Raw genomic sequence first — 27,390 nt, forward strand, 5'->3', positions numbered from 1 at the left:
AAATTCCCCAGGAGCTGGGGCTAGGAATGACCATCCCAATCCACAGGATCCTTGTTGCCCTTTCCCAAAAGAGTGGTCATGTCCCTTCTCTTCCCAGCAGGATGACAGGCTCGAAGCAGGGTGGAGGGGCAGGGGAGAGGCTGGCGTGGGGTTGTTGGGGTGGAGATGGGGCTTCTTTTTACTGTTGTTGCTGGCATTTTCTCACTCCTCTTCCCCTGCTGCAGAAGTGAGTGCCCACCTCCTTCCCACCCTGCCTCTGTCGGCATATTAATCCAGGGGGCTTCTGGTGGTGTAGGTGGCTTTGCTGAAAAGACCACCTCCTCCAGCCATCACTGCTTCCTACCTCCCCCAACAGCAGCTCTCCCTCTCCTCCTTCTCCCATCTCACCCATGGGGGGATGTTTTCGGTTGGGGTTTCCTGAGGGGTTAGTGGCATCCAGCACAGCTCCAGGTGGGAAAGCGAGCATCTTCCTCCGTACATCTCCCGGGCACCCACCCAGCTTCGCTGTCACACCTTCGCAGCTGACCTTCCCTCGCACAGCACGGCTGCACCTTGGCTCTGCTGCATCTCCTCGCACTGTCTGTGGTGTGTGTGTGCGTGTGTGTCTGTGTGTGTGTGTGTCACATGATGCCATCTTCTCCCTGTTATGCTTGTGTTGTGGGGGCATGGATGGGTAGGGACATGGCAGGCAGGCAGAGGCTTGCAGGGACCCGCTCGCTGCATGTCAGGCACTGTTCAGCTTGGGTTTCAGGTCATGGAAAGCGTTTTGGGATCCTTCCTGAGCCCCTGCCAATTCTGTCTGGCCTCACCACAGCTCCTTGGGCATCTTGCCCCATTGCTCTAGCCCGAGGCCCCAGTAGGGCTGCTCCTCCCAGCCCTGCTCCCTGGGTAGGCAGCAGCTTGCCTGCCCAGGACAAGCTCCCTATCAAACTGGTTTTTTTTCCCCTCCTGTGATCCATTTGAGAGACCTGGAGACTGACTCGTGGCCTTTATGGAGGGACAGGTACTGCCCAGGGGTGTGGAGGAGCAGAGCTGTGGCCAGGGTAAACCGGGGGCCCAGGCTGTGACATCCCGGCTCCCGTGCCCTGGGCAAAGACTAGTTGGTACCATCCCAAATTTCAATGTAAGGGGCTAGGAGTGGAAACGCTGGGTGCCTCAGGTGAGAGGGCAGGCTCTTCCAAGGTTGAGGCAGCTTCTGCTAGAGTCAGGAGCCGCGTCTGCCAGGGACCAGACACGGCTGGTGCTGCCTGTGCTACAGGTGAGGGGTGGCCATAGGATGGGCATCCTCCAGCCAGAGCTGAAGCATGCCTGAGGCCAGCAAACCTGCAGAGCAGCCAGCTTGGCTGGGGGCTGCCGCACTTGGGACTGAGGGAGACATGGCTGCCCACCAGACCTCTGCAGCATGCCAGCTGGATGTCCCCAGCTCATGGGCTACCCTTGCTGTCTTACCAGCTCTTCTCTCGCCAGCACCACACGCTCTCCCAGTCAGGCCCCTGTCCACCTACCCCCTCTACCACCACAGCGCCCCTGGGGATGAGGAACGCAAACCCGAGGTTTAGGCACAACTGTGAGCCCCATCGGAAGGGAAATTAAACAGGGAAACAGTGGTGCAGAAGGGCAAGCACCAGCGGGCAGGCTGGGGGCCTGCAGAGGCGGGAGACCACCCTTCATGCCCTCCAGTTCCTGCTGGCAATAGCGGCATCCCCAGGCCCTCCCTGCCCTGTGCCCAGGGGTTGGCACCTCGGGTCCCGGCCGTCCGCGCACACGTGAGGCTTGTTCGGTTCTGAAATAAATGTGGTATTTAACGCAAGCACCGCCAAGCGCTCCTTCTTGGGGTGGGTGGGTGCCGCCGCGCCCGCAGCACCGGCAGCGGGGAGGTCCACAGTGGCTTAGGGCTGCGGGTAGAGGGGTCTGGGCCGCTGTGGAGCCCGTTGGGTGGGTCGCGGGGTACCCGCCCGGGGCTGCGCAGAGCCAGGCCCTTTTGCGGCGCGGCCGCCAGGCCGCACCGGGCACCATCCTGGAGCCGCCAGGGAGCGCTCCGCGCCCGCCCCGCCAGCGATTGGTAGACACAGGAGGGCGGTGCTGGGCACCCCTCCCCCCCTGCCGCGGGATTGGTGAGTGCGGCGGAGTAAAGCGCGAGGGGACGGGCCTGATTGGCAGGGCGGTCCCGTGTTCCGATTGGCGGGGTTGTTTGACGGGTCTCCCCCGCCTCCCGCCAGGGGGATTGGCAGGCGCCTCGCGGGGCGGGGCCAAGGCTGCCTTCCGCTCCCGCCCCGCCGCCGGGCCGTGCGCCTACTTCCGTCCCGTCCACCGTCGTTGATTGGCCTCGCGGGTGATTGTCAGCCCGGGGGGAGGTGGAGCGGCCCCTGTGCAAAAGGAAGGGGCTTCGGTGGCGGCGCTGCCGGTTCGGCGGCGGGATGGATCTGTTCGGGGACCTCCCGGAGCCCGGCTCCTCGGCGGCGGGTGAGGGGGCCCCGACCGCTGGGGCGGGCGCCTCACCGGCCCCCTGCCCGGCCCGGCCCCGGGGGGCCCCGGGGCGGGGCCTCACCCAGGCACGGCCTGACAGGCCGCGGGGCCCCGCCGGGCCTCAGCGTGGCCGTGGGCAGCGGGCCTCTCCGGAGGAAGGCGCCGGCTCCGCGCCCAGCTGGTCCATCGCTACAAGGAGCGCCCCGGGGCGGTGGTGGTGGCCGCAGGGGGCTCCCAACGTCTGAGGGGCGGCGGTGAAGGGAGCGGGAGCGGGAGCGGGGGCGGGCGGGCGGGTGGGGGAGTGGGGGCGGCTGCAGGAGAGGGTGGCTTAAAAATCGCTGGAGAAATTACAGGGCTTGGGGTTTTTGGGGATGTGGTTTTTGGTTTGTTTTTTTTTTTTCTTTTGTGGTTTTCTTTTTCTTTTTTTTCCCCCTGGGACTCGTTCAGTTACTCGTGTGGTTTAGGCCATTCTGGAGCCTTTGCTCTCTCGGTGCTGCAGTGGGTTGAGCATCCATGGAGAGCTGTAGTGGTGTTACCTGAAATAATTTGGTGCTTCCTGGGCCCCTCCTGTCCTATAACGTCTTGATCAGGCTGCTGAGGGATGCTACCCCAAGTTGAGTGTATTGCTACCAAAAAAAAAAAAAAAAAAAAGAAAAAAAGCTGTTTTCAAGATAAAAATTCACATCATCCCCAGGCAGGTGGTTGTTTTGCTCGTGTAGGAGCTGTCTAAATTACAGATGGAGGAAAGGTAGCCAGGGCTCTCCTTGGTTATTTGACCTGTGCTCACCTGGGGGACAGTCCTTCCAGAAACCAAATCCTGAGTCCCTGCAATGGGTCCTGACTCTGCCCTGGTGTCTTGCAGGGAAGGAAGCCCAGAAAGGGCCTCTGCTCTTTGATGATCTCCCACCAGCCAGCAGTGCTGACTCAGGTATGGGTTCTCTGTTACTGCCATTAGTTTGGCTTCCTGTGTTTTCATCAGCATCTCGAGATGAAAGTTGTGTAACCCCTTTCCTTTGTTAGACAGGATAAAGACTGTTGGGTTATCAGCATGGCAGCTGCTTTCCTCTTCTTGTGGTTTCTTTATGTTATAGGTGTCTCACATATATTCCATAATACATTCCCTTTAAATATTCCCTGAAACAAATGTAAGGCCTGAGTCTGCCACTACCATCCAGTAACAGAAGCTGAAATTTGGATCTCTTTGATAAACTGGCGTTTTATCATTTCTGCACCTCAGAAGGGGCTTACACAGGGCATTATTCCCTCAAAGGGACAAAGGTATTTAGTTGCCTTTTTTCTTGTGCTTCAGGAAAAGGAGGCTCTTTACTTTTTGATGATCTTCCTCCAGCCAGCAGCGGTGACACAGGTATGGAGCAGCATCAGCTCACCAAGCCTCTGCTGACCTGCCCTTCTCAGGAAAGCCCAGCGATGTAACCTGTTGTGTTGGAGACACGGCAAGCTAACCTGGTGGCAGGGTTTGCTGGTGCTGGTTGTGGTGATCTGTTTGTGCCCTGACTGTTTAAATTTGGATTCTGAATCTTTAAACTTAGGTCTGTTCCCAGAAGTACATCCCTTGGATGTCTTTTGTGGCCCTCTGTCGTCCGTGCCTGAAAGCTCTCTGCTTTGGGAGTGAAAGTACGCTTGTGCTTGCTGCGAGCCAAGGCAGTGCTGGGCCCGTGCTGCCGCTGTCCTGGCTTCTGTCACTTCTGCTGTGGGCACAGGCTGCCTTCTCCTTCCTCGCTGTAAATGTCTTCGAAACCAGACTGCTGGGCTGGCAAGGCTTTCTGCAGGCAGCCAAGCGTTTGCTATCACCTGGGAGTAGGTGACATAGTTCATTCTACCATATGAGAGTAAATCTCCTGAAGGAAAAGGCTAGGGTTCTGATGTCATGGGAATCATATTTTGCTTGCTAGCTTTGGTTTGTAACCTGTCCTCTGAAGGCTCCAACTAATAGGCATGTTCAGAGTAATAAAACACACTTATTTGCATTGTTGTGGGCACAATTTATAGACACAACTAACAGTAAATAAATGAATTGGAAGTGTTCCAACCTGAAACGTTGATTTCCTGAGCAGTTAACTGCAAAAAAGCTGATAGCTAAGAAACAAGCTGCGGGTTGGTGGGAAGAATCAACAGCCTGCCAGCCACGCACAACTGCAGTGCGCCTGAGTAGGGTCACACAACATAAAGTGTTCAAATTGGTGCTCACTGGGTTAGGCAGTGGTGTGTGCCATGGGTTGTACATGCTGAGTGAAGTTGTGTGTGTGGGTGTTTGTGGTCACTTAAGTGTGTTTTGTTCAGTGATAACTCTGGTCACTTCATGCTGTGTGACTGCGAGCCTGCGCTCCTGAGAGTGCTTCGGTGTAAAAGGACTTGTTGCTGAATTCATGTGAGTAAAACAGCTGGAAAACTTCAGCTGCCTGCAATTTGCTTTCTTTCAGCCTCCAGTGCTACTGAGCAGGTCTCATCAGCAGGGAGCCATGGGAAAGGGGAGAAGAGAAAGTCCTTGGAGGAGGAAGAGAAGAATGGCGGGGAAGAACTTGTGGAAAAGAAAGTTTGTAAAGGTTTTCAGACAGTTTGAAAACGAATGTACTTGATTTGTACTTTTGACATTGGGCTGAGTAAGTCAAGACCAAAGCTAAGCTTTGGTTCTTCAGTCCACTTGCATTTTCAGCCTCTCATAGGGAACAAGCTGCTGCGGCAGTCTGTGGAAGCCCCTCGAGCTCCCTGACACTCTGCTTCCCTCATGTGGGCCTTCTTACTGGTCCTGCTGAAGTGGCAGAAGCTGAGCAGCAAGCACCTCAGCATTTGCAGGGTGAATTCCTGTGCTGTCAAGAGGGGGATTGTTTGTGAAACCTATGGAAGGCTAGAGCCACCCCAGTTTCTTTTGCCACATCCACAAATCTCTCCACTGGGTGGCTGCTAAAAAGCCAGAGAGAGAGAGAGAGAGAGAGAGAGAGAGAGAGAGAGAGAGAGAGAGAGACACTTGCTTTTACATATAGGGCATCTGACTTAGTGCAGGTGCTCACGTGTTATGTTGCAGCTTTGGGAATAAGAAGTGTTCAGGGGTACAAAAGGAAGGACATGCTCTGGAAATGGCAGACCCTGATTTTCTGTCCTTAGTACCCTCTTTAAAGTTGTGCTTTGTTTAATCTGCAGGTTCAGTGCCACGTGCTTCCCCTGCCCCCCCCGCCCCTTTTTGGTAAGAGCCCTCTCCTTGGGCTGCTTGGCTATAGCTGCTGACCTTGGGGGCCCTTAAAAATGCATGTTACAAAAGAAATATATCCTGTTCAGCAGAAGGTGCCAGATGTTTTGTTTCAGGACGAGGGCTGTACTCTGCAGTGCCAGGATAGGGTTCTGAAAGCTGAAAAGTAGTTACTGATTTACTGGTTTTTAGCCTGAGCTGAGGAGACAGAGGATTTTGGTTTGCATGCGTGTCTCTGCTTTGTTCTCCTTTAGGGTCAGTGGGCATTCTTGGACTGAAGGGTTACGTGGCAGAGAGGAAAGGTGAAAGAGAAGACATGCAGGACGCACACGTCATCCTAAATGATATCACTGAGGAGTGCCAGCCTCTGCCCTCCCAAATGTAAGTGGGTCCCAACTGTCAGAATAAAGCTGTGGATGGCAGCTCTCACAGCTAAGCGCGTGATACGATCCTTTTTGCTTTGAGCAGTTGATGCTCTTGACTACACCTGTGTCGTGGTATGTGGTTTGGGCTTGTTATTGGGAGGCCTGGGTTGAATTGTTAGCTCTGTTCCTAGGCAAATCACAGGACTAGTGTATATACAAATACCTCCCTTGGAGTGATGCTCAGTGGATTCAGTTGCTGACTTCACAAGGATTGTGAAGGCCCAATAACTGGATATTGAGCCTCTGTTACCCAAATGTAAGCGTGGATGTTTAGAGATCCTCAGTTTAATTGTAAGTGATCAGGCTTTGCTTTGGGGATTTTACAGTGTGCAAAACCCTAGCTGTGGCAAGGGAGAATGTTCAAAGAAAACAGATGTGTCAACTCTCTCATTTGAAAAGTTTCAATCTTATAGGAAATTAACATGTGTGAGTGTGTGTAAGGGAGAGTGAGTGTATTTAAAGCATCATCCTGATACTGGATTTAGCTGGAAAGAACTGTAGGATTGGTTAGACTAATGTCTGTGTAGTACTGGGGAGTTGCAATGTCCTTGAGGTGAAATGTTTAGCTGCTTTTATACCAAGTTGTGATCTATAAACTGTTCTGCCCTTCATTTTCTTGAGGGATGGAAAATCATAGGAAGGTTCTCCATTCAGTGCTTGCACACATACACTGTGTGAGCTTAGAGATGTGCTGTGTTTATTCAGTCTGGCTGACACAGGGTAGAGTGTTATGGAGACAAATGTACTCGATCCCACCCTTTGGCTGATGGCCTTTCTTAGTCCCTTTCTGCTATTCTTTGTTCCCTCGCAGCACACGTGTCTCGTACTTCGCTGTTTTTGATGGCCACGGGGGAGTCCGAGCCTCAAAATTTGCAGCACAGAATCTGCACCAAAACCTGATTAAGAAATTTCCTAAAGGTGAGAGTAGTGGAATAAGGGCTGTAGGACAACCATCACCTTTTCTGGCTTGACATTATGGCAGTGGATGGGGAAACTGATTTGTTTGAGTGTAGTTCTGTAGTTCCCATCCTTTATTCCCAGTGGACTTGTGAAACTGCACTGCCTCCTGGGCTGGAAGCCTTTTTGACATGAGGGTACAAGTAACCAGTTGTGAAGTGCTACGCAAGCGTGAGATGCACCATTGCCAGTTTTGGCAGTGCCACTTCAAGCATTGAAAATATGCCTGTGGGGGAGAGGCGTATGTCGTAAATTCTCTGTACATGCTACCGCACAGGTTTTTGGTAGCGTGAGCCCAGGATGTGTCCTAGCTGCTCTGCAGAGGGTCTGAGAGAGGCACTACCTGACTGAATGTTGGATGAGCAACATGAGGGACTGGGATAGGTCAGATATGTTTGGTTTAGCTGGAGCTTAGTTTCTGTTTTCCCTTTCTGACAGGTGAGGTAGTCAGCGTGGAGAAAACCGTGAAGAGATGCCTTTTGGACACCTTCAAACACACAGATGAGGAGTTTCTAAAGCAGGCATCCAGCCAGTGAGTATAAATGCTTCCCATGTGTTTGTATTTCTTACCTTGTATCTCACAGGCCTTAGTCCTGAGCAGGACAGAGGAAATCTTTAGTTGTATCTATGCTTTGGCAAAACCCCATACAGCTTATCTGTGCCAGGCTGTAACTCTGCCAGCTGAGTGCCTGCTAGAGCTAGATTGTGGCATGTTCTGGTCTTGCGCTGTGGGGAGCGATCCGTAGGACCCCTTAGACTCAAATACGCATTTGAGGTAAAGGAAGGGACCAAAACATGACCAAGAGTTTGCCTCTCTTCTTACCAGAGCATATTGGTTGCCTTCTTTTTAAAGACTTACCTTGTTACTGAAGTGACGTATCCCATACTGCCCGAGATGGGATCTATGTCGTCATCATCAAGGTGTGACGGGAGGGTATCTGTAGAACAGCGCTTTGCGGGCTGCTGTGTGCAGCCTTCTTTAGAGCTGCATTCCCAGTAGTGAGAATGTGCTTGCCAGGCTGGAGCACATCTCTGATGTTGGTTTTGATATCCTGTGTTGAAGGAGTTAACACTCCCAATGTACGTTTAAATCTTGCTTTCTTCACCTCTTCTGAAAACTTTGAAGAATGTCCTTCATCTTCAGCTTGTTTCTAACATTCTTTTAAAACAAAGCTGAAAAGCAGAGCAGCTGCTTCCTGTGGGATAGATGCCAGCCTGACTCCCAGCTGGGTTTTGAGTGGAAGCACCCCTGCCTTCTGTTAGTCTGTTGAACTCTGTGGATTAGGGAAGATAGAGATTGCATTTAAAATACAGTCACTTTGCTACCAGTCCTCTCTAGAGGTTTGGTTTGTTGTTCTTTGGTTTTGTGTATTTCCTAGTGACACCACTAACACAGAGAGACTGTTGATGCTTATAATTCTGAGATTCCCTTCAAACTTTCAGTTTTAAGTAAATTGCAGACTGGCTTAGTCTCTTAAGCCTAATCAGACCAACAAATGAAAAGGAAAAAGCTTCCCTGAGTCTGTCACAACAGTGTCATTCCCAAACCAGTCTCTGTTTGGTCAGAAATGTGAGTTATGACAAAGATGCTACAAAGGATCACTGAAACTAGACGAAATATATCTAGAAATCAGTCTCTCAAAGCTGGTTTCAGTAAAGAGTGACATCGTAGCCGGGCTTCATTGTAGGGAGGACTAGTCTGGCCACTGTGATCTTCTCATTTTACCTAGAGCTCTAGAGATACAAGCTTAACTATAGCAAGTGAAGTAGCAGGAGAGTGACTGAGCTAGTGGTCTTGCTCCTGATGTGGGGTGGTGAGGACTGAGGTGGGCAGACAGGGGTACTGTGAAAAAAGGAAGGGAAATGAAAGCGAAAAGGCAGGCAACTCTGCTGCAGTCCTGACTGTGCCTTCCTTTTGCTGCAAAGAAGGAGTCTCCCAAGGACAAGTTTGGGGTGCTTGTTTGCTCATGATGCTATAGCTTCTGGGCAGTCATCAGGGCTGAGCCAGATCCAGCCACAGATGAGCTTTCCTGGGAGCTGAGCGTGAGGAAGGCTTGACGAGGGGAGCGTGGCTGGCAGTATTGGAACCAGCTGGGCATTGGCCGCGCATTTAGAAGGCGATACTCTGCGCAGCTCCTCTGGCCTCGCCCAGCTTGCTGTTTAACACCTACAGTTGCCCCAGCTGCTTGCAGGCAGCTGCTGGGGGCTTGTGCTAGCTGACTGCTGCATGTTGGCACGTGACGCTTCCTTGAGTCCCCGGGAATGCCCTGTGACTAACTTAAATGTTGTTTTCCCCCTTAATAATATCATTTCTGTTCCCTTCAGGAAGCCAGCATGGAAGGATGGCTCCACAGCTACTTGTGTCCTAGCTGTTGACAATATTCTCTATATAGCCAACCTTGGGGACAGCCGGGTAAGCAGAATGGAGAAGCCCACTGCTGGCATCTCGATTCCTCAGAGACCTTTATTCGCCCTGAAGGGCAAGGTGTTTGTGTGGGGTGTCCCAGTTGTCATGAGCTCCCCAGCCGTGCCTACAAAGCATCTTGTATAGGGTAGGTGCAGGCTGCTTCTGTGTTGTCTCCTGTAGTGTAAAAGAATTGTGCGTGGTAGCTCTCTTGGTGGCACTAGATATCTCACGGTGTCTAGAATAGAACAGAATATTTCAGTTGGAAGGGACCTGCGATGATCATCTGGTGCAACTGCCTGACCACTTCAGGGCTGACCAAAAGCAAAAGCATGTTATTAAGGGTACTGTCCAAATGCCTCTTAAACACCATCGGGCTTGGGGCATCGACCATCTCTCCAGGAAGCCTGTTCCAGTGTCTGACCACCCTGCCAGTAAAGAAATGCTTCCTTATGTCCAGTCTGAACCTCCCCTGGCGCAGCTTTGAGCTATTCTCATGCATCCCGTCCCTGGATCCCAGGGAGAAGAGCTCAGCACCTCCCTCTCCGCATCCCCTCCTCAGGAAGCTGTAGCGAGCAGTGAGGTCGCCCCTCAGCCTCCTTTTCTCCAAATGAGACAAGTCCAAAGTCCTTAGCTGCTCCCCACAGGACATGCCTGCCAGCCCTGTCACCAGCTTTCTTGCCTTCCTCTGGATGCATTCAAGGACCTTCACATCCTTCTCAAATGGTGGGCCCAGAACTGCACACAGTGCCGAGATGAGGCTGCACAAATGCTGCATACAGTGGGACAATCCTCTTTTGACCAGCTGGTTATGCTGTGTTTGATGCCTCCCAGGAAGCAGTTTGCCCTCTTGGCTCCCAGGGCACACTGCTGGCTCCTGTTGAGCCTGCTGCCAACCTGCATCCCCAGATCCCTTTCTGCAGGGCCGCTCTCCAGCCACTCCTCTCCCAAGTCTGTGCTTGTGTCCGGTGTTACTCTGTCCCTGGTGCAGGATCTGGCACTTCGATGCACCAAATGTCATGCCATTGATGACTGCCTGATGCTCCCATCTATAAAGATCCCTCTTCAAGGCTTCTTGTCCCTCAGCAGTTTGGCCTCCCAGTTTGGCACCATGAGTAAACTTGTTAATAGTGCTGCATCCAGATCACTGATAAAAACACGGAGCAGCACACAGAGCCCTGAGGAGCACCGCTGGTGACCTGTCACCAGCCACATGTAGCCCCATTCACTGCAACTTGCAGCTCACTCTCAGGAAGTTCTTCTTGCTGCAGTTTTGTTGTTGTTTACTCACGAGGGTCTTTGTCAGCACAGGCGATTCTGTGTCGTTATAACGAAGAGAGTCAGAAACATGCAGCCTTAAGCCTCAGTAAGGAGCACAACCCCACCCAATATGAGGAGCGTATGCGGATACAGAAAGCTGGGGGAAATGTCAGGTAAGTGCCTAAAAGGTGTGAGTGAGCAAATCTAAACCCTGGCCCAACTTTGGGTCTGAGCACTGAGTTTCTGGAGTTTCCTGGGTGCAGTGCTCATGCTAGTGGGAGCCTGGAGAGAATCTATTGCTGCCTGTGGGAGGCACAGTGGTGCTTGAGGTGTCTAAGGATTCAGTGGCTTGAGTTGGCTGATGGGGGCTGGTTTCCCAGGGGCGCTGGGGTGCTGTGCTGCAAAGGCAGGAACCCATGTGAAAGCCTGGCAGTGCAATGCAAGCATGGACGTACTTAAACTTGACCTAAAGACCTGGACTTGATTAACAAGTTATCTTAAACGCTGGCATTGCTGCACACTCTGGCATTGAACAGAACTCAGTTCCTTGCTTGCAGCATCACGTCTCCTTGTCCTGTAAGAGGGGGGGCTGGGGGTGGTTTGAGAGGGTGTAAGAAGCCCTCAGTGTCAGTTGGTGTTGCTTCCCTGGGGGTTAGCTGATGCACTGAGATGGTCTGCAGTAGGAGGGAGGTTTCTGGACATCATATAGTGGCCTTCTAGTACCAGCCAAGAAGGCTGGGGAGAGACTTCTTACAAGGGCCTGCAGTGATAGGACGAGGGATAATGGTTGGAAGCTGGGAAAGGGCAGGTTTAGATGAGATACAAGGAAGAAGTTCTTCACCCTGAGGGTGGTGAGACACAAACTGGTTGCTTAAGGAAGCTGGTGATGCTCTATCCCTGGAAGTGTTCAAGACCAGGTTGGATGGAGCCTTGAGCAACCTGGTCTAGTGGGAGGGGTCCCTGCCATGGCAGGGGGGTTGGAACTAGAGGATCTTTGAAGACCCTTCCAACCCAAACCACTCCATGATTCTGGAGTCAGGGCGCGATTATCTTAATATTTCTGTGCATGTAGGTGTGAATGGCTGTTTGGGCAGCTGTGTCTGATTTCCCTGGCTAGGTTCTCTGCCTCCTTTGAAGGCTGTTTCTTGATTTAATGGCATCTTCACAAGAGAGGACTCCTGCAAGTGAAGTATCTTAGTGCCTGCAGATGCAGAATCCCCCCTGGGGTGGGCAGGGATGGGCTCAGATCTGTCACGCTGCCATGTCTGGAGGGCCTTGTTCCCCTTATCTCTGGAGAGCACATGCTGCTGCTTATGCTTAGCACTGATCTATATTTGCACACAGAAAAGAGACGGGCCAGTGTCTGTTAGCTCCTTTCAGAACTCTGGGAACATCTCCCTGGCTGCCTGGGAGCCTCCCCTACTGCTTGTAGTTCAATATTTTGGACCCAAGAGATAGGTCGCAAAGTGCACAAGCATCAGATCTCTTCTCTGTGACGTGCCTTGCTTTTCGCTTTTGTCTCAAACGGGGCTGGTTGGACTAAGAGATGAATGAGCTTGTGTCTTTCCAGAGTGCACAGAAGAGCCTTTTGGGGAAGAAGATGCTTTATTGCTGGAAAGGTGGAGTGTGGGAAGCTGCTTCTGCTGGGGCAGCACTCAGAAAAGTTTAGCAAGCAAAACTGAGGATGATTGCAACTTGGTTTACACAAAACTGGTTGCTGTGATCAGTGGTTGGTAAAGACCAAGACATGCTACAGGGAAGGGAGGCCATCACAGGGACCTGGACAGGCTGGAGAGGTGGGCCTGTGCGAACCTCGTGGAGTTCAACAAGGCAAAGTGCAAGGTCCTGCCCCTGGTTGGAGCGATCCCAAGCACAGACACGGGCTGGGCGATGAGTGGATGGAGAGCAGCCCTGCGGAGAAGGGCTTGGGGGTGCTGGTGGGTGAAACCTGAACATGAGCCACAATGGGTGCTCGCAGCCCACAGAGCCAAGGGCATCCTGGGCTGCATCAAGAGCAGCGTGGCCAGCAGGTCGAGGGAAGGGATTCTGCCCCTCTGCTCTGCTCTGGTGAGACCCCACCTGTAGGGCTGCGTCCAGCTCTGGGGCCCCAGCACAAGAAAGACATGGACCTGCTATAGCAGGTCCAGAGGAGGGTCACAAAGATGCTCAGGGGCCTGGATCACCTCCCCTGTGAGGGCAGGCTGAGAGAGCTGGGGTTGTTCAGCCTGGAGAAGAGAAGGCTCCAGGGAGACCTTATAGTGGCCTTCCAGTGCTTAAAGGGGGCTACAGGAAAGGTGGGGAGGGACTCTTGATCAGGGAGGGTAGTGATAGGGCAAGGGGTAACAATTTCAAACTGAAAGAAGGGAGACTTAGATTAGATATTAGGAAGAAATTCTTCCCTGTGAGAGCGGTGAGACACTGGAACAGGTTGCCCAGAGAAGCTGTGGCTGCCCCTTCCCTGGCAGTGTTCAAGGCCAGGCTGGATGGGGCTTGGAGCGACCTGGTCTAGTGGAAGATGTCCCTGCCTGTGGCAGGGGGGTTGGAATGAGGTGATCTTTAAGGTCCTTTCCATCCCAAACCATCTGATGATTCTACAGTCAGGAGAAAGTGCTGTGGTTCTTGCTCTTTGGAACTGCCCCCAGTTGAGCTGGTCTATAGGGGTTGGTGCCCTGATAGGCAGAGCACAGGAGAGGCTGCTGGCTCAGACCTGGTCTTGCCTGCTCCCACTCTATGCTTCTATTGAAGTGCAGTTTGCTGGATACCTTGCTGAAAAATAATCCATGATTTCAAACCTCCACCTCTGGGAGTTCAACTTGGCATATGACTCTTACTTCCCTGGCTTACTAGGCTAAGCAGGACTTGAGTTAGGGCAGGGAGACAGAAAACAGCCTTGAGTTCTTCTGACTTAATTTCTTCCTCCCCCTCTCCACTTGTTTCGCACAAACATGCAGAAAGGGAAAGAGACTTTGAAGGGAAGACTTGGACTTGCTAGGGAAGCGGGTCAGGATTTGTACGAGACAGCTGAACACACCATGAAGAGTGTCCCTGTCAGGCAGTGCAGCAAGACAAGCATGCGTGGGGAGGGCTCTCAATGTTTTCTTCCCTTGTGCAGGGATGGAAGAGTCCTTGGAGTGCTGGAGGTTTCCCGCTCCATTGGGGATGGCCAGTACAAACGCTGTGGTGTTATCTCTGTGCCAGATATCAAACGCTGCCAACTCACGCACAATGACAGGTAAAGTGTGGCCACACCCAAGGGGGCTGCCTGCCTCCTAGCTCTGCTTGGCAGAAGGAGCACAAGCTGCACGGCCCTGTATGCTCTGCTGTTAGCTGGGGCACTGATCACCCAGAATTAGAGGATGCTCTTACTGCTGACGTCTCTCCGCTCCTGTTCCTTACCGATATAGTGGGATAATGCTGCTGTCTCACTCTGCTGAGGTGCTGTGAAGGCTCCTGTTGGAGAAACCATCCTCGCAGCAGTGATAACGCACGTGAGCCTTAGACTTTCTTCGTGCTGTGAATAAGTTCACACAGTTGGTTACGGCTTGAATGCTTGGATCCCTGTCCAAGAGTTTTGTTTCTAGCAGTCACGGTGCCCACAAATACCATTGTATTCAACTCTGATATTTGAAGATTTGAGAGACTTTTCCCACATGTAATTGGCAATGACAAATTGCTGTGAGCTTTTGTGGCCCCGCAGGCTCTCTGTGGTGAGTACTGCTGCTTTTTCTGGGATTAGAGTTCCATATCAAGTGATCCACTAAAATATTTCTAAAGATATTCTGAGCGTCAGACTCTAAAATGATGTCTTCAGAGATATGTACTGCTCTGGTAGGCTGGCCACCTCTGAGGGATGGCTGTAGTTCTCCTTGTCCGGTGACTCCAGCTAGGACTCCTGGTTAATACAACGCCCTGTGCAGGCAGGGAGCGCACAGCAGGCTGTCTCCCCCCTCCTCTGGCGGAGAGCTAGGAGGCAGCTCTCCTTACCCTGGGCTTTGTATCCCCTCGACCTTTTGCAGCCTGCGGCAATACCTTGGGGCAGAGTTTTCCTATCACAGTCGTGCAGCTGTTTCTGGGTTAAGCTGCTTGCTTTTCTTTTGAATATTTTTATTTAAATTAAGCTATCACATCCCTCAGGAGCATGGAAATGTAAAGGATTTAAAGGGATACTGGCTCTGTTTCTCTGTTTCCTTGCATTAGCTACTTCACAGGGAAAATATGTGAAAGAAAAGGACTCCAAGGTAAGATGCAGTTCTTGGAGAAGTAATGGAGCTTTCCAGCAGGATGTGGTGTATGGTCTTGCTTAATGGTGCAGTGTCAGTAGGGCTGCTAGGATGTCCTGATCTAAGTCTTACATTGTTTGCCTGGCTCCCTGCCCTGTACTTTATGTTGCCTCAGCTCCATGAATGGTAGGTTCTGGAGCCCCAGAGGATTTCTGGTAATCTCAAAGGATTTTCACATGAGCTTTATTGGCATCTTCCGTTTGGATTGGAGTGTGGGCATCTTCCGTTTGGATTGGAGTGTGGAAATTCATAAAATAGCTTGGGGAGATTTTGCTGTAGCTGGGGAGCCAAAGATTCAGCCTTGGAACCTGTCTCTGCTTGATTTCCAGGTTCATTCTGATAGCGTGTGATGGCCTCTTTAAAGTCTTTACACCAGAAGAAGCTGTGAACTTCATTATGTCCTGCCTGGAGGTGAGGAGAAGGCAGCGAGGGGGCTGGGTTTGTCAGCGCAGGGGGCACAAAATGGAATGACTGACTGGCAGGGCATCCTCCCTTATACCTGAGATGTCCTTATTTGTTTTGCTTCCCCATGCTTGGAAATTACCATGTGCATACACCTACACACTTTGCTGGGAGCAATCAGCGTCGTCTTTCCTCATCCCAACAGGATAAGAACATCCAGATGAGAGAAGGGAAGCTAGAAGCAGACGCTAGATATGAAGCTGCGTGTAACAGACTGGCCAACAAGGCAGTACAGCGAGGGTCGGCGGACAACGTCACAGTCATGGTGGTCCGGATAGAGCACTGAGAGATGAGGTGCAGCAGCAGGATCTCCAGCTTGTGATAGATGTAAGGGAGGGGAGAAGTTGGTGTGCGTGCAGGTGTGGCTGGGGGAGGGAGGATCCTGCTGGGTGCTCTTACAGTGTAAATAAAGTTTGGTTGTTTTTTTTTTTTTCTAATAGTTTTTTAGCTCACTTGGCTAGCAGTGTTCACTAAGTGACTGCCACAGTGGATCAGCCTATGTGGAAATCCCTTGTCCTGTCAACCCCCATGAATGTCTTGGCAAACCAAATAAATCTGTTTGGCAGAGGTGCTAGCAAGAGCAGGCATCTGTGGGCATGAACTCTGCCAGCTCTTCCAAATGGCGCGGTTCTGCTGTTCGTTTCTTTGAGCTTTGTGTAAGGCCCTGGGAGAGTCCTGAGCTCTTGGGGCTTGGAGCGGGAGCTCCTGGTCGGGCCGTACCGTACAGACTGTGCAGTACCCCACGCCAGCAGCTTGGGATGCAGCATGTGCTGTCTTGGTGCTGGGAAGGAAATCTGGTTCTGAAGCTGGGTTTTGAGGTTGCATGCAGCTGCGTGATCCAGACACCGTTTGCAGAGCAGCAGTGTACCTTCCCTCTGTTTGCGGAAGGCATTGGGGTTTTGTCCCAGTTGTTGATATGGCAAAAGTGCCTGAAGTTTGCTCTTGATGTTTATTGGGAAAGTGTTTTCATCAAATGGCCAGGCAGCTGAGGTAAGGGCAGGCTCTGTGCTCCTCTGTGTGCTATCTGAGGAGCAGGCATCTCAGGTTTTAGGTACTTGCTGCTATTAAGTGTCTGGTGTCTCATCCCGTCCCCATTTCTCTACCAGCTGCAGGGGGTTGGTATGATGTTATCCAGAGAAAATTTGGCTTGTGACCAAATGACAATGTGAAAGCTAAATGGATTGGGCTACGAAAGCACTTAAATTCCAGATGATGCAACTGTCATGTCCTGTGGGTGAGATGGTGGGGAGGGAGATGAGCCAGTGGGTCTGTGCAGTGGTTTCTCGCGCAACCTGCTTGGGCTGCATGAGAAACGGTGCAGTCCCAGAGAGAGCTTGGGCAGGTTGGCACGGTGGTGCCTGCTGTTTTCCGAATAGTTCTGCACAGGGTTGAGAGGCTTCCTGGGCTCTTTTCTGCTCCCTGTGTTCCCTGGAGCTCTGGGAGATGATCGCGGATCCTGGGCTAGGTGTTTTCTTGAGCACGCAAAAGCTATCCTCTTGTTGGGGGCAGGTGGCTTGACCGTCTCTAGTTTATTTCTGCTACAGCAGAAATAAGTTAAAGTTCATGGGCTTATGCTAACAGTTAGGCTCACTTGGCCTAGCTCGTGCTAACTCTCCATCTCCTGCGGAAAACCGAGGAAGGATGTGGACCTCTGGCATGTATTTTGGGTAGTGCTTGCTTCTGCCAGCTTGTTCTGGTCCCAGCCATTCCTGTGTACTCTGATGTAAGGTTGTGCGGCAGGTTGAACTGAGAGGGAATCGCCTGTGTTAGTTCTGCTGCTTCTGCTCTTGAAAGGCAAATTTGGAGAGCCAAATTTGGAGAACCCTGTCTGGGTAGCATGGAGTTTATTCAGCTTGTGGCAAAAGAAACCCTGACAACAGATCTCAGGAGGGCAGTTCTCCTTCCCTTCTCACCTCCCTGCTTTTCACAGCTCTTGCGCCGGGGAGAGCTGTGTGCTGTGCTGTGAGAGCCGAGCCAAGCACCTGTCTCCCTGGTGCACCCTCCAGGAGGCCTCTCTTAATTTTCTAGCACAGGAGCTGGGGAGAGAAGTTTCAGCTTGTCCTTCTCGGACTGTCTTCTCTCCCCCTCCCTTCTCTTACAACTCTTTCCTTCCCTTTAAAGAGAGTACTGAAGCCACAGCTCCCACTAGGAACATAATACATGTGTTACAATACAGTTAATGATTTCCATAAACTGGATTTTGTCATCCATTTTGCAGGGCAAAGGGAACACTCTAGAGCAGGTTCCACTGTGCTTGTGAGTAGCTAGCTGGTTCCAAGGGCAGGTTCAACCCTAGCTTTAGTGGAAGTCAAAAAACTGCTTGTGTTTCCTGGTAGGGTGGGATCTGCAAGAGGGTTCCTGAAAATAAGCTCTCCCTGGCTAATTGCTCAGCAGCATCCTGCTACTGTGAGGTGCTTGAGACCGCCACCCCAGGGCTGCCCATGCAGAGTTGCTGTACATGCAGCTCCCCTCCCTTGGGGCTGACTGAGCTTCTTGCCCCCTCCCAACACCTGAATTGGCCCCCTAGTAGCTTTGACTTCATCAGCTGTTCCCATTTTGCGTTCAAGTGCACTGTGCTCTTTGTATGTCGCTCCCAGGGGCCAGTTTACCTGCTCAGCAAACCCTGCTCTCCAACAGCGAGTCCTCTTGTGCCCTCCCGTGTGTGTTTGGTAGGAGGGGAAGGTGGCTGATCTGAGGCAGACTGCCTGGGCTCACGGTCCTGGGGTAACCAGGAGGTACTGCCAGGGCTGAGCTCCTCAGCTGGGCAGGAGCTGCAGGGGCCTGGTCTCTGCCAGAGCCCTGCCCCAGATCCAAACACCCCCACCCACAAAGAGCTCCAGCGATGGCTACTTCACTGCTCCTTGAGGAGAGGCGACCTGCAGAGAAGACCAGACAGGGACAGCAAAGCCCTCCTGAGCAAGGTCCAGCGTGAGGAGACTTCCCCTCGCCTACATGCGAGGGAAGGTGGGGTTGAGTGCAGTTCTGGCTATCTCGCAGCGTTGCTGGCACAGCTTGCCCAGCGCTATGTGCTACTGAGATATAAAATGTGTGGCTCCCTTGCCCCACGCCCAGCCTGCCTGGGTACCTCTCATGCAGCCCTCGCTCAAGCACGTAGCCCTGCACCCATCCTCGGCTCAGATGGCTGTCAGAGCCGAAGCAAGGAGCGTATCTGTGCTGCCCACAGCCTGGGCCTGTGCCGCGGGCAGGGAACACCTGGTCTGGAAAGTCATGGGATGGGAATTTGATTTAATTGAATGTGCAGCATTATCGGGGAGGCTGCTTTGAAGATTATCTGTGAAAGACGTTGGCTTCTGCCAGCAAACCTTCACTGCTAATACCTTGGAGGGGAGCTAAAGTGATAGAAATCTGTTTTGGGCTGCTGAGAAGCTGGGCAGGGAAATCTGCTGAGAGTGAAAACTGAAGCGTGGGGCTTCATCCCAGGCACCATGGGAGCTGAGCCCTGCAGAGAAAGCAGCTGGCGGCTGCTGTTGTCAGCAGGGTTTTCAAAATAAACTTCCAGCCCTGGCTTTTAGATAAAAGTGAACTCCTCTAGCTCCTTATCAGGCTGCTTTATTATTATTATTAATTATTTATTATCATCCTCCTTTCCTCCCTGATCTTTTGTCCAGCTTCAGATGGTTCTGCAGCACAAGCTGGTATCAGACCAGCCTGCAGCTTCTGCAGCAGCGAAAGGTCTTCCCTGGGCTTGGTGCTGAGCAGGGAGGTGGGACAGTGGCTGGCAGAGGGAAGGGTTCGGCCGTTCCTTGCAGAGGTTTGCTTCCCTGCGTGGTGCCTAGCGCCTTTTCACGCCCCCAGCAGAATGGCGCTGAAACCAGAGCTGCTTTGAACAGTGAGGGGGGAGCCTGCAGTGTTGTCCACAAAACCAGAGGCGTACTGACCAGCCTGGAGGGAGAGAGGGCTTAATGGGGCTGGGATACCTCCTCTGGGCACAGCCTGGCAGAGGAAAGGAGAGAGCTCTCCCCTGTGTGCAGCAGGTGAGAGATGGAGGGGCCGGTCACCCTCTTCCTTCTGGGAAAAGGATGATACAGAGGCCAGTAGGGCAGCCCAGCCATGGTATGTGCTGTAGTGTCCTGGCAGACCTCAACCCCGAGTGTCCTTTGCGTTCAGAGCTGGGCTCAGACTTGATGCCCAGCTCTGGAGCTGGGGCCATAGAAGGCATCTTTCTGCCCGCACAGTCCCAAGCAAAGCTGGCACCACTAACCTGCAGGTAAAGGATTGCAGTGATGGAGACGGTGAAAAGGTCCTGCCACTCTCCAGCCGAGACACGGTCTCCAAATGGCTGGAGAAGTGGGAGGGTGGTACTGGGGAGAGCATCTCCCTCCCTTCCCCTAGGGATGCCGGGATCCTTCCTCCGTCTCCCCTCCCGCCTTTGCTCTGCCATAACTGTTGTGCTGGCAGCGGGGCTGCATACAGATCAGCACCTGCAGATTATTCCCCCTGCACAGCTGCCCCTTCCTCTGCTGGTCTCTTTGCACTGGGACAGATGGGAGGGTGAGAGCCATCCTGGACCACCCTGGTGGGGCCGTGGGGGTGCCTGAGGGCTCACTGATGTGCAGTGCGGCGGTGAAGGTGTAGTACCCTGTGATGGGGGCCGTGTACTGCGCGCTGGTCAGGTTCAGCCCCAAGCCATGGTGGAACATCCCCGCCCTCACTGGCTAGGGATGGGTGAAGGCTTGGGTTAGAGAAGGAGCCCTTGTGCCAGGGAGGTGCCCCCATGGGCAGGACGAGGGAGCACTCATGATGTAGTAGAGCTGCAGCTCCTGCTGTGCTCTCTGCTTGACAGATGTTTTCATATGTCCGGCAGTGGAAGGCTGCTTCCATGCGACAATGGGACCTGGCCTGTGGGTCACCTTCACTGCTTTCCTCCTCTTCACGCCCTTCCCAGGCCTTCCTCCGTGTCTTTGCTTGCTCCTTCACCATGCCTGATCCCAAAACCTGAGCATGGCTTGGCTTTAGGGAGGAACCTCAGCTTCTCCTGGGCCCAAGATGAGACAGTGCCAGGCTCTGCCACCCAGCCCCACGGTGCCTTGTCCCGCTGGACACTGCTTCTGCCCTGAGGTGTGTTGTCGTCGTCCACACACACACCCACACACACCCCGGCAGCACTCCGGGGCCGGTGGGTACCTTTCAGCAGGAGCTTGCAGCTCCCTCAGCAGCTCTTCCAGCGCGGCGGGGCCCTCGGGGGGGTGGGGTGGAGCGAGCAAGGGCCGTGCCAGGCACACTGGCTTGCAAGGCAGCCTGGGGCGATTTTCCTGGAGATTAACCACTGGCCGCTACCGGTGCCGTGTCAGCCCCCATCCCATCCCGTACCGGGCCCGTCCTGTCCCGGGCCCGGCTGCCGCTCGCCCGCCCGGAGCTCCCGGCCAGCAGCATCCACGCCTGGCGGAGGTCCACGCTGCCGGCCCGGAGGGCGGCCGCACCCGGCCCCCCGCCTCCGCCGCCCTCCCCACGGCCGCTCTCGGGCCCGGCGACTGCTCCCGGGCCGCCCGCGGGGAGCCGGTGCCGGCGGCGGCGCAGAGGAGCGCCAGGCACGGCTCCCGCAGCCGCATCCCGCCGCTGCCGGGAGGGCGGCCCCAGCCCCGGCTTGGGGCTTGCGAGGGCGGGCCGGGTCCCGCCGGGGACAGCGCTGCTGCCGCGGGAAAGCCCACACTCTCCGCCCCCGGGGCGCGGGGACTCCCGAGAGTAAAATCGCGCGTGGCCCGCGGGGAGCAGCGCGGAGCGCCGGGAGCGGTGGCCGCTCCCTCCCACCTCGGGGGGTCCCCCCCCGACCCGCAGAGCTTCTCAGTGTGCGTGTTTAATGCTTAAAAAAAAAGAAAAAAAACACTGACACAGAACAGGTTAATCGTGGAACGACGCTAGCAGGGCTATGATGCCCCCATGTTGGGACTAACCGCCAGAGAAGCGTGTCCTGGTGCTTGCCCTGTCCTGGGATGTTCTCTGCCATTAGGTACCAGCAGCGACGGGATGGGGCAGGAGGCACACCCAGCTCTGTCCCAGCACCAGGAGCCACCGAGGTGCTGGCTGCCTCACCACGACCCTTGGATCACTTCCTAGAGGCATGTGCTGCGCATCCCAGGAGAGAAACCAGGATGAAGCACCCCACCACATGCTGCTGTGCCACCTGAGGACATAAAGTATCCAGAAGCTGGTTTATCGCCTATCAATCTGCTCCACGGGGTGCTGGAGTGAGTCTGACACTTCATTGTGGGCCAGCAAGGTGCCGGAAAGCTTTAGGTGTTGGGAAAGAGAGATTCTGCTGGTCCCCCTTGGGTTCCCCATGCTCAGTGTCAACGTGATGGGGAAAGGGGCCATGGCTACCAGGCAACAATGCCAGTCTTGATGGGATGGGCCATGCTTTGGGAGGCCTCAAAATACCCTAAAAGTTTGTGGGTTTTGGTGGGAGAAAAAGGCAGTTCTTAGAAAAAAAACCCATAAACTAAAAGAGAACATTAGCCAAAGCGTGTTTATAAGGAAAAGTCTTTTCCCTGTGGTGGGACACACACACACACACACACATGCTTTTGACGCCCTAGCCAGCCCGGCAGAGGGGTTTCCATCTCCTCCCCCGCAGAGCTGAACTGGCAGCAGGGAGAGAGGGGGAGAACGGCTGCGCACGGTGACAGGCAATGCTATGGGCTCTCCTACCACCCATGGTCACCCTGGAAAGCCTCCGTCCACTTGGAGGTGTCTATGAAGATGGAGGAGGAGCTGTGGAAGAGCCAGAGGCAGGGCAGGGAACCCTCCTGTGTCCAGAGGTCCTTGGCACAATCGTAGACCTCCATCTCCACCTGGTAGTCCCCGTCCATGCCCTTCCAGTGGCCACCAGTGACGAAGAGCTGGTTGCCCAGTGGCACCATCCCGCCATTCTCATGGAGTGTGTGCAGGAGCTGCACCTGTGTGAGGGGCAGGGCGAGATGCACTGGGACCACCCTCCATGACCTCCTGCTCACACTGTGGAGGACATCGACCCACCAGGCGCATTCCCCTGCCCCATCCTTTCTGCAAGGTTTGGGGGCCTCTGGGGCCGTGTCTTGCTTTTAGCAGTATTGCTGTGTTGTGCTTGTATGGGAGCAAGGCTGAGGGTGCTGTGGGGAGCGGGAGGCCTCGGGGGCAGAGCGGACAGGCAGGATTTTGCCAGACTGCACAGGCAGGAGACCCACAAACCTCACAGGAGGGTGGTGCTGGAACAGGGGGGGGCCCTTGTGCGCTTCTGCAGTGGGAACACTGCTTAAAATCTGCTAGTATCTCGGTGCAAATGGTGTGCTCCTACTGTGGGTGTGATGGGGTAGCAGGGAAGGAAGAATTGGGGCATCTTCAGCTCTGCAGGGGTTAATACAGCCAAGGGATGAGTGGGCAGGAAGGAGAGGGGGTGCTGGCACCTAGGGGGAGCAGGTTAGGGGTGTACGGTTGTGGGGTACTAACGGGGCGGGAACAGCTGCCCCACCTCTCTGGGAGGGTGATTGCACCCAGCCCCGCAACCCGCTACCTTCTGCCAGATGTTGGCCTCCGGGTTGTACACGTGAACCTTCTTGGTGTTGTCCCCAATGAGGTAGATGAGCCCGTGCAGGGTAGCGCAGCGTGGGGCTGAGAGGTACTTGGGGATGAAGGGGGACGTGATCACACTCCACAAATCTGCAAGGAGAAGCCGTCAGCAGCACATCCCACCCTTGGCTCTTGATGCAGCTGCTGATGACCAAAAAAAGCATTGCCAAGCCCATGGCTATTTGAGCAGGAGTTTGAAAGGAAGGAGACAGAGCAGCCAGGCAGGGTGGCACCCCATCCCCATCCCAGATGAGGCTCTTGCATAAAAAAAAAAGGGGGGGGGATATTGTTTGCTGTGGTGGTGTGGGATGGGGGGACCACCATGGGCTGTGCAGAGGCTGCCTGAGGAGGTGGCGTTGTCACAGGGGTTTAGTTTCTCCCTAAGGCAGGCAGCCTCCCCCACCCCTCTGTCCCGGGGATCCTGCGCCACTGAAGTGCCAGTCCAGGCTGTGCTGGAGGTCTGCGACGCGGGTCCATGCTGCCAGCAGTCACGCTGCTGGCTGGCCCGTGGCCCCATGCCACAGCTGTTGCCAGACCCCCTTCGCACCTGGTCGCATCTCGCAGGACTGTGCCTGGCGGCAGAGGATGTCACCTGCCTGGGGGTCCCCCTCACTCCCGCTCCCTGGGAAGGCATTGGTGGGGCACAGCAGCGGGGCTAGCTCTCACCTTGAACAGGGTTGTAGCACTGCAGGGTGAGGGCATTGTACTTGATGGCACAGGAGCCCACCAGGTAGAGCTTGCCCAAGCAGCTGGCAGTGGCAAAATTGCTCACGTACTTGAGGGCTGGGCTGATGACACACCAGCTCTTGTTGTAGGGGTCATAGCGCTCCACCTCCACGGCGTCCATGGTTGTCCCTGCAGGGTGGCACAAAGCTGCAGCCACCCTACTGCTCCAGGGCACCCACAGATCCCAGCCCCAGCAGTGCCCACAGGATCTTTGCAGCCTTACCTCCAATGACGTAGATCTCTCCATTGAGGACAGCGCTGGTGTGATTTGTCCGAGCTTTCAGCATGGAAGCGATGGGCTTCCAGGTGCCATCCTTGGGGCAGAAGCGCCAGGCCTGGGTTGTTGACCATGTGTCGTCCTGGGAGCCGCCTGGGGAGGGACACTTCAGGTGGGCCACCCCCTCTGAGCACAGACATCCCTGGGCACCCCTTGCCAGCAGCTGGATCCACCCAGTAGACGAGCAAGGAGAGGGCTTTGCTCAGAGAGGAGAGTAGCCCCCAGCCTCATGCCAGTGCCCTCTGCCCACATCTTTGTCTCCCATCCTCTGTCCCTGTTCCTTGGGGACCCCCACTCCACCCCAGAAGCTCCAGCACCTACCTGTGACGTACACATCATTGTTCAGAGCCACCAGGGAAAAGCCCCATTTGTTGTAATCAGGGAAGTTGGGCAGAGCCATCCATCGCCCTGAAACCCAGTGGAGGCAAGTGATGACCCCTTCAGCCAGCAATGATGCTTTTAAGCCAGGCCTATCTCACTTCCCCCCCCCCCCCCCCCCCCCCCCCCCCCCCCCGCTTCAGTGCCCCTCCTGACACCAGGTCATTTGGCAAGAGGTGGCCTTGGGTTAGACAGAGGGTTAATTAACATGGGGGGTGGGGTGGGGGGTGTGCTTGCCCCATCCCTGCTATGGGCACTTAACTGCTTTTGGGGTTGTAGAAGGCGAAGTTCCTGGGGGCAGCTGGCATTTCCAGCCCCCTATCCTCATCCTCGTCCTCCTCCAGCACACGGCCACCGACCACCACCAGCACCTCTTCCAGCTTCTGTGGTGGGGTCAGGGAGTTCTTCTGGGCGCTGACATCTCTCTGCCCCTGATGGAGGGGTCAGGGCAGGACTGTCAGGTTCTGAGTTGAGCCTCCCCCCTGGCTTGGGTGTGGGATTTGGGGCAGGGGGTACCCACCATGGCACAGGATTGGGCAACGAGGGCTTTGCTGGCATCTGAGTCACGGACAAGAGGCTCAGTGGCAAGCAGGTTCTGCAGATACTGGTCAGGCAGCGAGACAAGGTGGGCCAGCTCCAGCAGCTCGGGCAGGAACTGGGCTCGGGGCTCTGGGTCGTGCCTTACCCAGCGCAGCACGGCCTCAGCCAGGCTCTGCTGCTCCTGCACCTGCAACTGGTCGTTGGAGAGGTAGACAGCCAACCTCTCCTTGGAGAGCTGGAGGAACTCCTCCTGCAGAGAGACAGCTTCAAAGTTCTCCTGCAAGAAAGACCAGGCCTTGGAGGAGACCTCGGAGCAGCCATGGCTCTCACCGAACTCACAGATACCTAGGCAGTTGGTGGCATCCATCTGCTGCCGGAGGTAGCGGCTGCAGACCTTCTGGATAGTGGGGAAGTGGAGCTGGCTGGAGGTCCGCATCAGCCCCTCCACATTGCCCTGGTTGATGGTGACCTTCCCTGTGTAGGCGAAGTCGAGCAGCACCTCCAGCGCGCTGGGGTCCACCTCCTTCAGCTCCACGCGTGCCGCAATGCTCTCAGCGAAGTCACCGGAGAACATGGCGTGGAAGTAGTGGCTGCACAGGGCCAGGATGCCGCGGTGGCAGGGGAACTCCTGCCCACCCGCCACCAGTGTCACATCTGCCAGTTTAGGGTTGGCACGCAGTCGCTGCAGCCCCTCCAGCATGCCCTGGGCATGCGAAGGCAGGCAGAAGTCGAAGTCATCCACATTTCTCACCATGGTGCTTGGGATGGCCGTGGGGCCTTGCCGGCAAACAGAGCCCAAGCAGAGCGTGGTGTCTCTGTCAGGAAAAGGGGATGACAGCTCCCTCTCTCCCTCCTCTGCTACAACGGGCCCTTCCCAGCACCTGATTTACAGACACCAGCTGGGGCAGAAGTGCTCCCTAGAGCCCCCCCACTCCCACCTGTGGCCGTGATTTCTCCTTCCCACGCTTGGAGGTGCCCTGCCGGGGCTTCCACCGATTTTTCGGGGGTGGGGGCAGCTTTGGGGCTGGGTTGAGCCCTGCTCCGACTTGCTCCCTCCCACTCTCACCTGGCTCTGCAGCCCTCTGGCCGGCCCGCCGGGAGGGAAGTGGCTGGGGTCCTGGCACTGGTGAGGGCCACTCCGGCACGACACGGGATCCAGCCAGGACGGGACACACACACACTATTTTTAGGCGGCAACGGGACACCGCTCCCTGCTCTTAAAGGCACCGTGCAGGCAGAGCTGCCCGCTGCTGCCCACCCCCGTTGCTCCGAGGCTTTCCCGCTTTTTGGAAAGCAGTCCTCTGTGGCCAGCCGGGCGCCACAAACCTCGGGGAGAAGACTCTCCCCAGCATCCTCCGCCCCTCTGGTCGCCGGGGGTCCCCTTGATGCCCCTCTTTGCCCCCGGCTGTGGCTGCCGAGCGTTAAATATAGGATGTTATCTCACTCCCTGGCGACCACAAATAAACCACAGCAGCCGCCTCGCTGAGGGCAGCCGGAGCCCAGGACAGAGATCCCGCGGGGGGCGGAGGGGGGGGGGTGGTGGGGTGGGGGGTGTCAGGGGGCGGGGGCGGTTCCCCTCCGCCCAAAAGCTTTCGCCATCGTCCCGGGAAGCCTCGCTCAGCTTAGACAGAATCAAAAAGGCGTTTATTGCAGCCCTCCGCCCCGCCCCCGCCAGCAGGCATCACTCCAAGCTGAAGATCTCGGCTTCCTTCTCCTTCCAGAAGGCGAAACTGCGGTCGATGTAGCGGCAGATCTCCCCTCCGTCTCCCCCGGCCTCCCGCGGCCGCCGGGCCGAGCTTTGGTGGGACCCGAAAAACCTCGCCTTGATGTCGTCGAAGCCGTCCCGCCAGCCCCGCCGGCCGGCGGCGATCTCGTCGGTGACGGCGCGGTGGAAGGAGCGCACCGCCTGCCAGCCGTGCCGGCCCAGCTGCTCGAACACCTCGAAACAGAGGAGGTGGCGGCCGCGGCGCTCCTCGGGGGGCAATTCCTGCTCCAAGATGCGGAAATAACCCAGCATGAAGAGCTCCAGCGACAGGCTGTCGTAGTCGGCCGGAACCCCCCCGGCCATGGCCACGAACTGCTCCGGGGAGAGCGGGGCGCGGTCGGCGGCGGGGGGCGGCGGCGGGGGGCGGCGGGAGGCGGTGTCCCGCCAGACGCCCAGAAGCCGCTGGATGGCCGCCCTCTGCCGCGCCAGGCGGGCCGCCCCCGCCTCCCGCGTCCCCGCTGCCTCCCGGGGGTCCTCCGGCAAGGGGGGCCCACAGGCGGACCGTCTCCAGTGGCTCAGGAAGAGCATCACGATCCGCTCCTTCCTCAGGCTGCCCCACTCCGGCCCCGGGCAGCCGCCGCCGTCGGAAAACGCCTCCTCGCAGCTGATGCCCGAGTCGCTGGCGGCCTCGGCGCCGCTCCCCGCAGCCGCCGCCGTCTCCCACACGGGCTCAAAGGCGCCG

At 55.4% G+C, this 27,390-nt stretch overlaps 3 protein-coding genes across 7 annotated transcripts; 1 reads left to right on the plus strand and 2 right to left on the minus strand.

Annotated features, from left to right (window-relative positions):
• Positions 1 to 2,399: 2,399 nt before the first annotated feature.
• ILKAP (ILK associated serine/threonine phosphatase) lies at positions 2,400 to 21,471 on the plus strand. 5 transcript variants are annotated; one of them, XM_086468034.1, is made up of 13 exons: positions 2,400 to 2,463; positions 3,329 to 3,394; positions 3,776 to 3,832; positions 4,908 to 5,030; positions 5,926 to 6,052; positions 6,908 to 7,014; positions 7,492 to 7,585; positions 9,379 to 9,466; positions 10,769 to 10,890; positions 13,830 to 13,949; positions 15,327 to 15,408; positions 15,605 to 15,786; positions 21,428 to 21,471. In XM_086468034.1, exons 1-12 carry the CDS (start codon positions 2,418 to 2,420, stop codon positions 15,743 to 15,745), a joined length of 1,173 nt encoding a protein of 390 aa, XP_086324160.1. In that variant the 5' UTR covers positions 2,400 to 2,417; the 3' UTR covers positions 15,746 to 15,786; positions 21,428 to 21,471. The 5 variants fall into 5 exon arrangements, with proteins under 5 accessions (XP_086324160.1, XP_086324159.1, XP_086324162.1 ...); XM_086468033.1 differs by lacking the exon at positions 21,428 to 21,471 and adding an exon at positions 15,900 to 16,083; XM_086468036.1 differs by lacking the exon at positions 21,428 to 21,471 and adding an exon at positions 15,872 to 15,893.
• Positions 19,264 to 21,029, minus strand: LOC104349291 (erythroferrone). The gene is given in 9 exon segments (XM_086468560.1): positions 19,264 to 19,362; positions 19,682 to 19,725; positions 19,728 to 19,781; positions 19,865 to 19,954; positions 20,027 to 20,127; positions 20,206 to 20,261; positions 20,263 to 20,430; positions 20,791 to 20,859; positions 20,901 to 21,029. Coding segments are annotated over 9 exon segments (810 nt in total).
• Positions 21,472 to 22,121: 650 nt separating the features above from the next.
• On the minus strand, positions 22,122 to 26,960 carry KLHL30 (kelch like family member 30). Its single transcript, XM_086468259.1, has 8 exons — positions 26,761 to 26,960; positions 24,924 to 25,758; positions 24,666 to 24,834; positions 24,347 to 24,433; positions 23,972 to 24,118; positions 23,689 to 23,877; positions 22,967 to 23,112; positions 22,122 to 22,373 (listed from the first exon to the last, which is right to left on the minus strand). Exons 1-8 carry the CDS (start codon positions 26,958 to 26,960, stop codon positions 22,122 to 22,124), a joined length of 2,025 nt encoding a protein of 674 aa, XP_086324385.1.
• Positions 26,961 to 27,390: the final 430 nt, after the last annotated feature.

This window comes from Leptosomus discolor, chromosome 7, assembly GCF_034619465.1.
Source record: "Leptosomus discolor isolate bLepDis1 chromosome 7, bLepDis1.hap2, whole genome shotgun sequence".
NCBI lineage: Eukaryota > Metazoa > Chordata > Aves > Leptosomiformes > Leptosomidae > Leptosomus > Leptosomus discolor.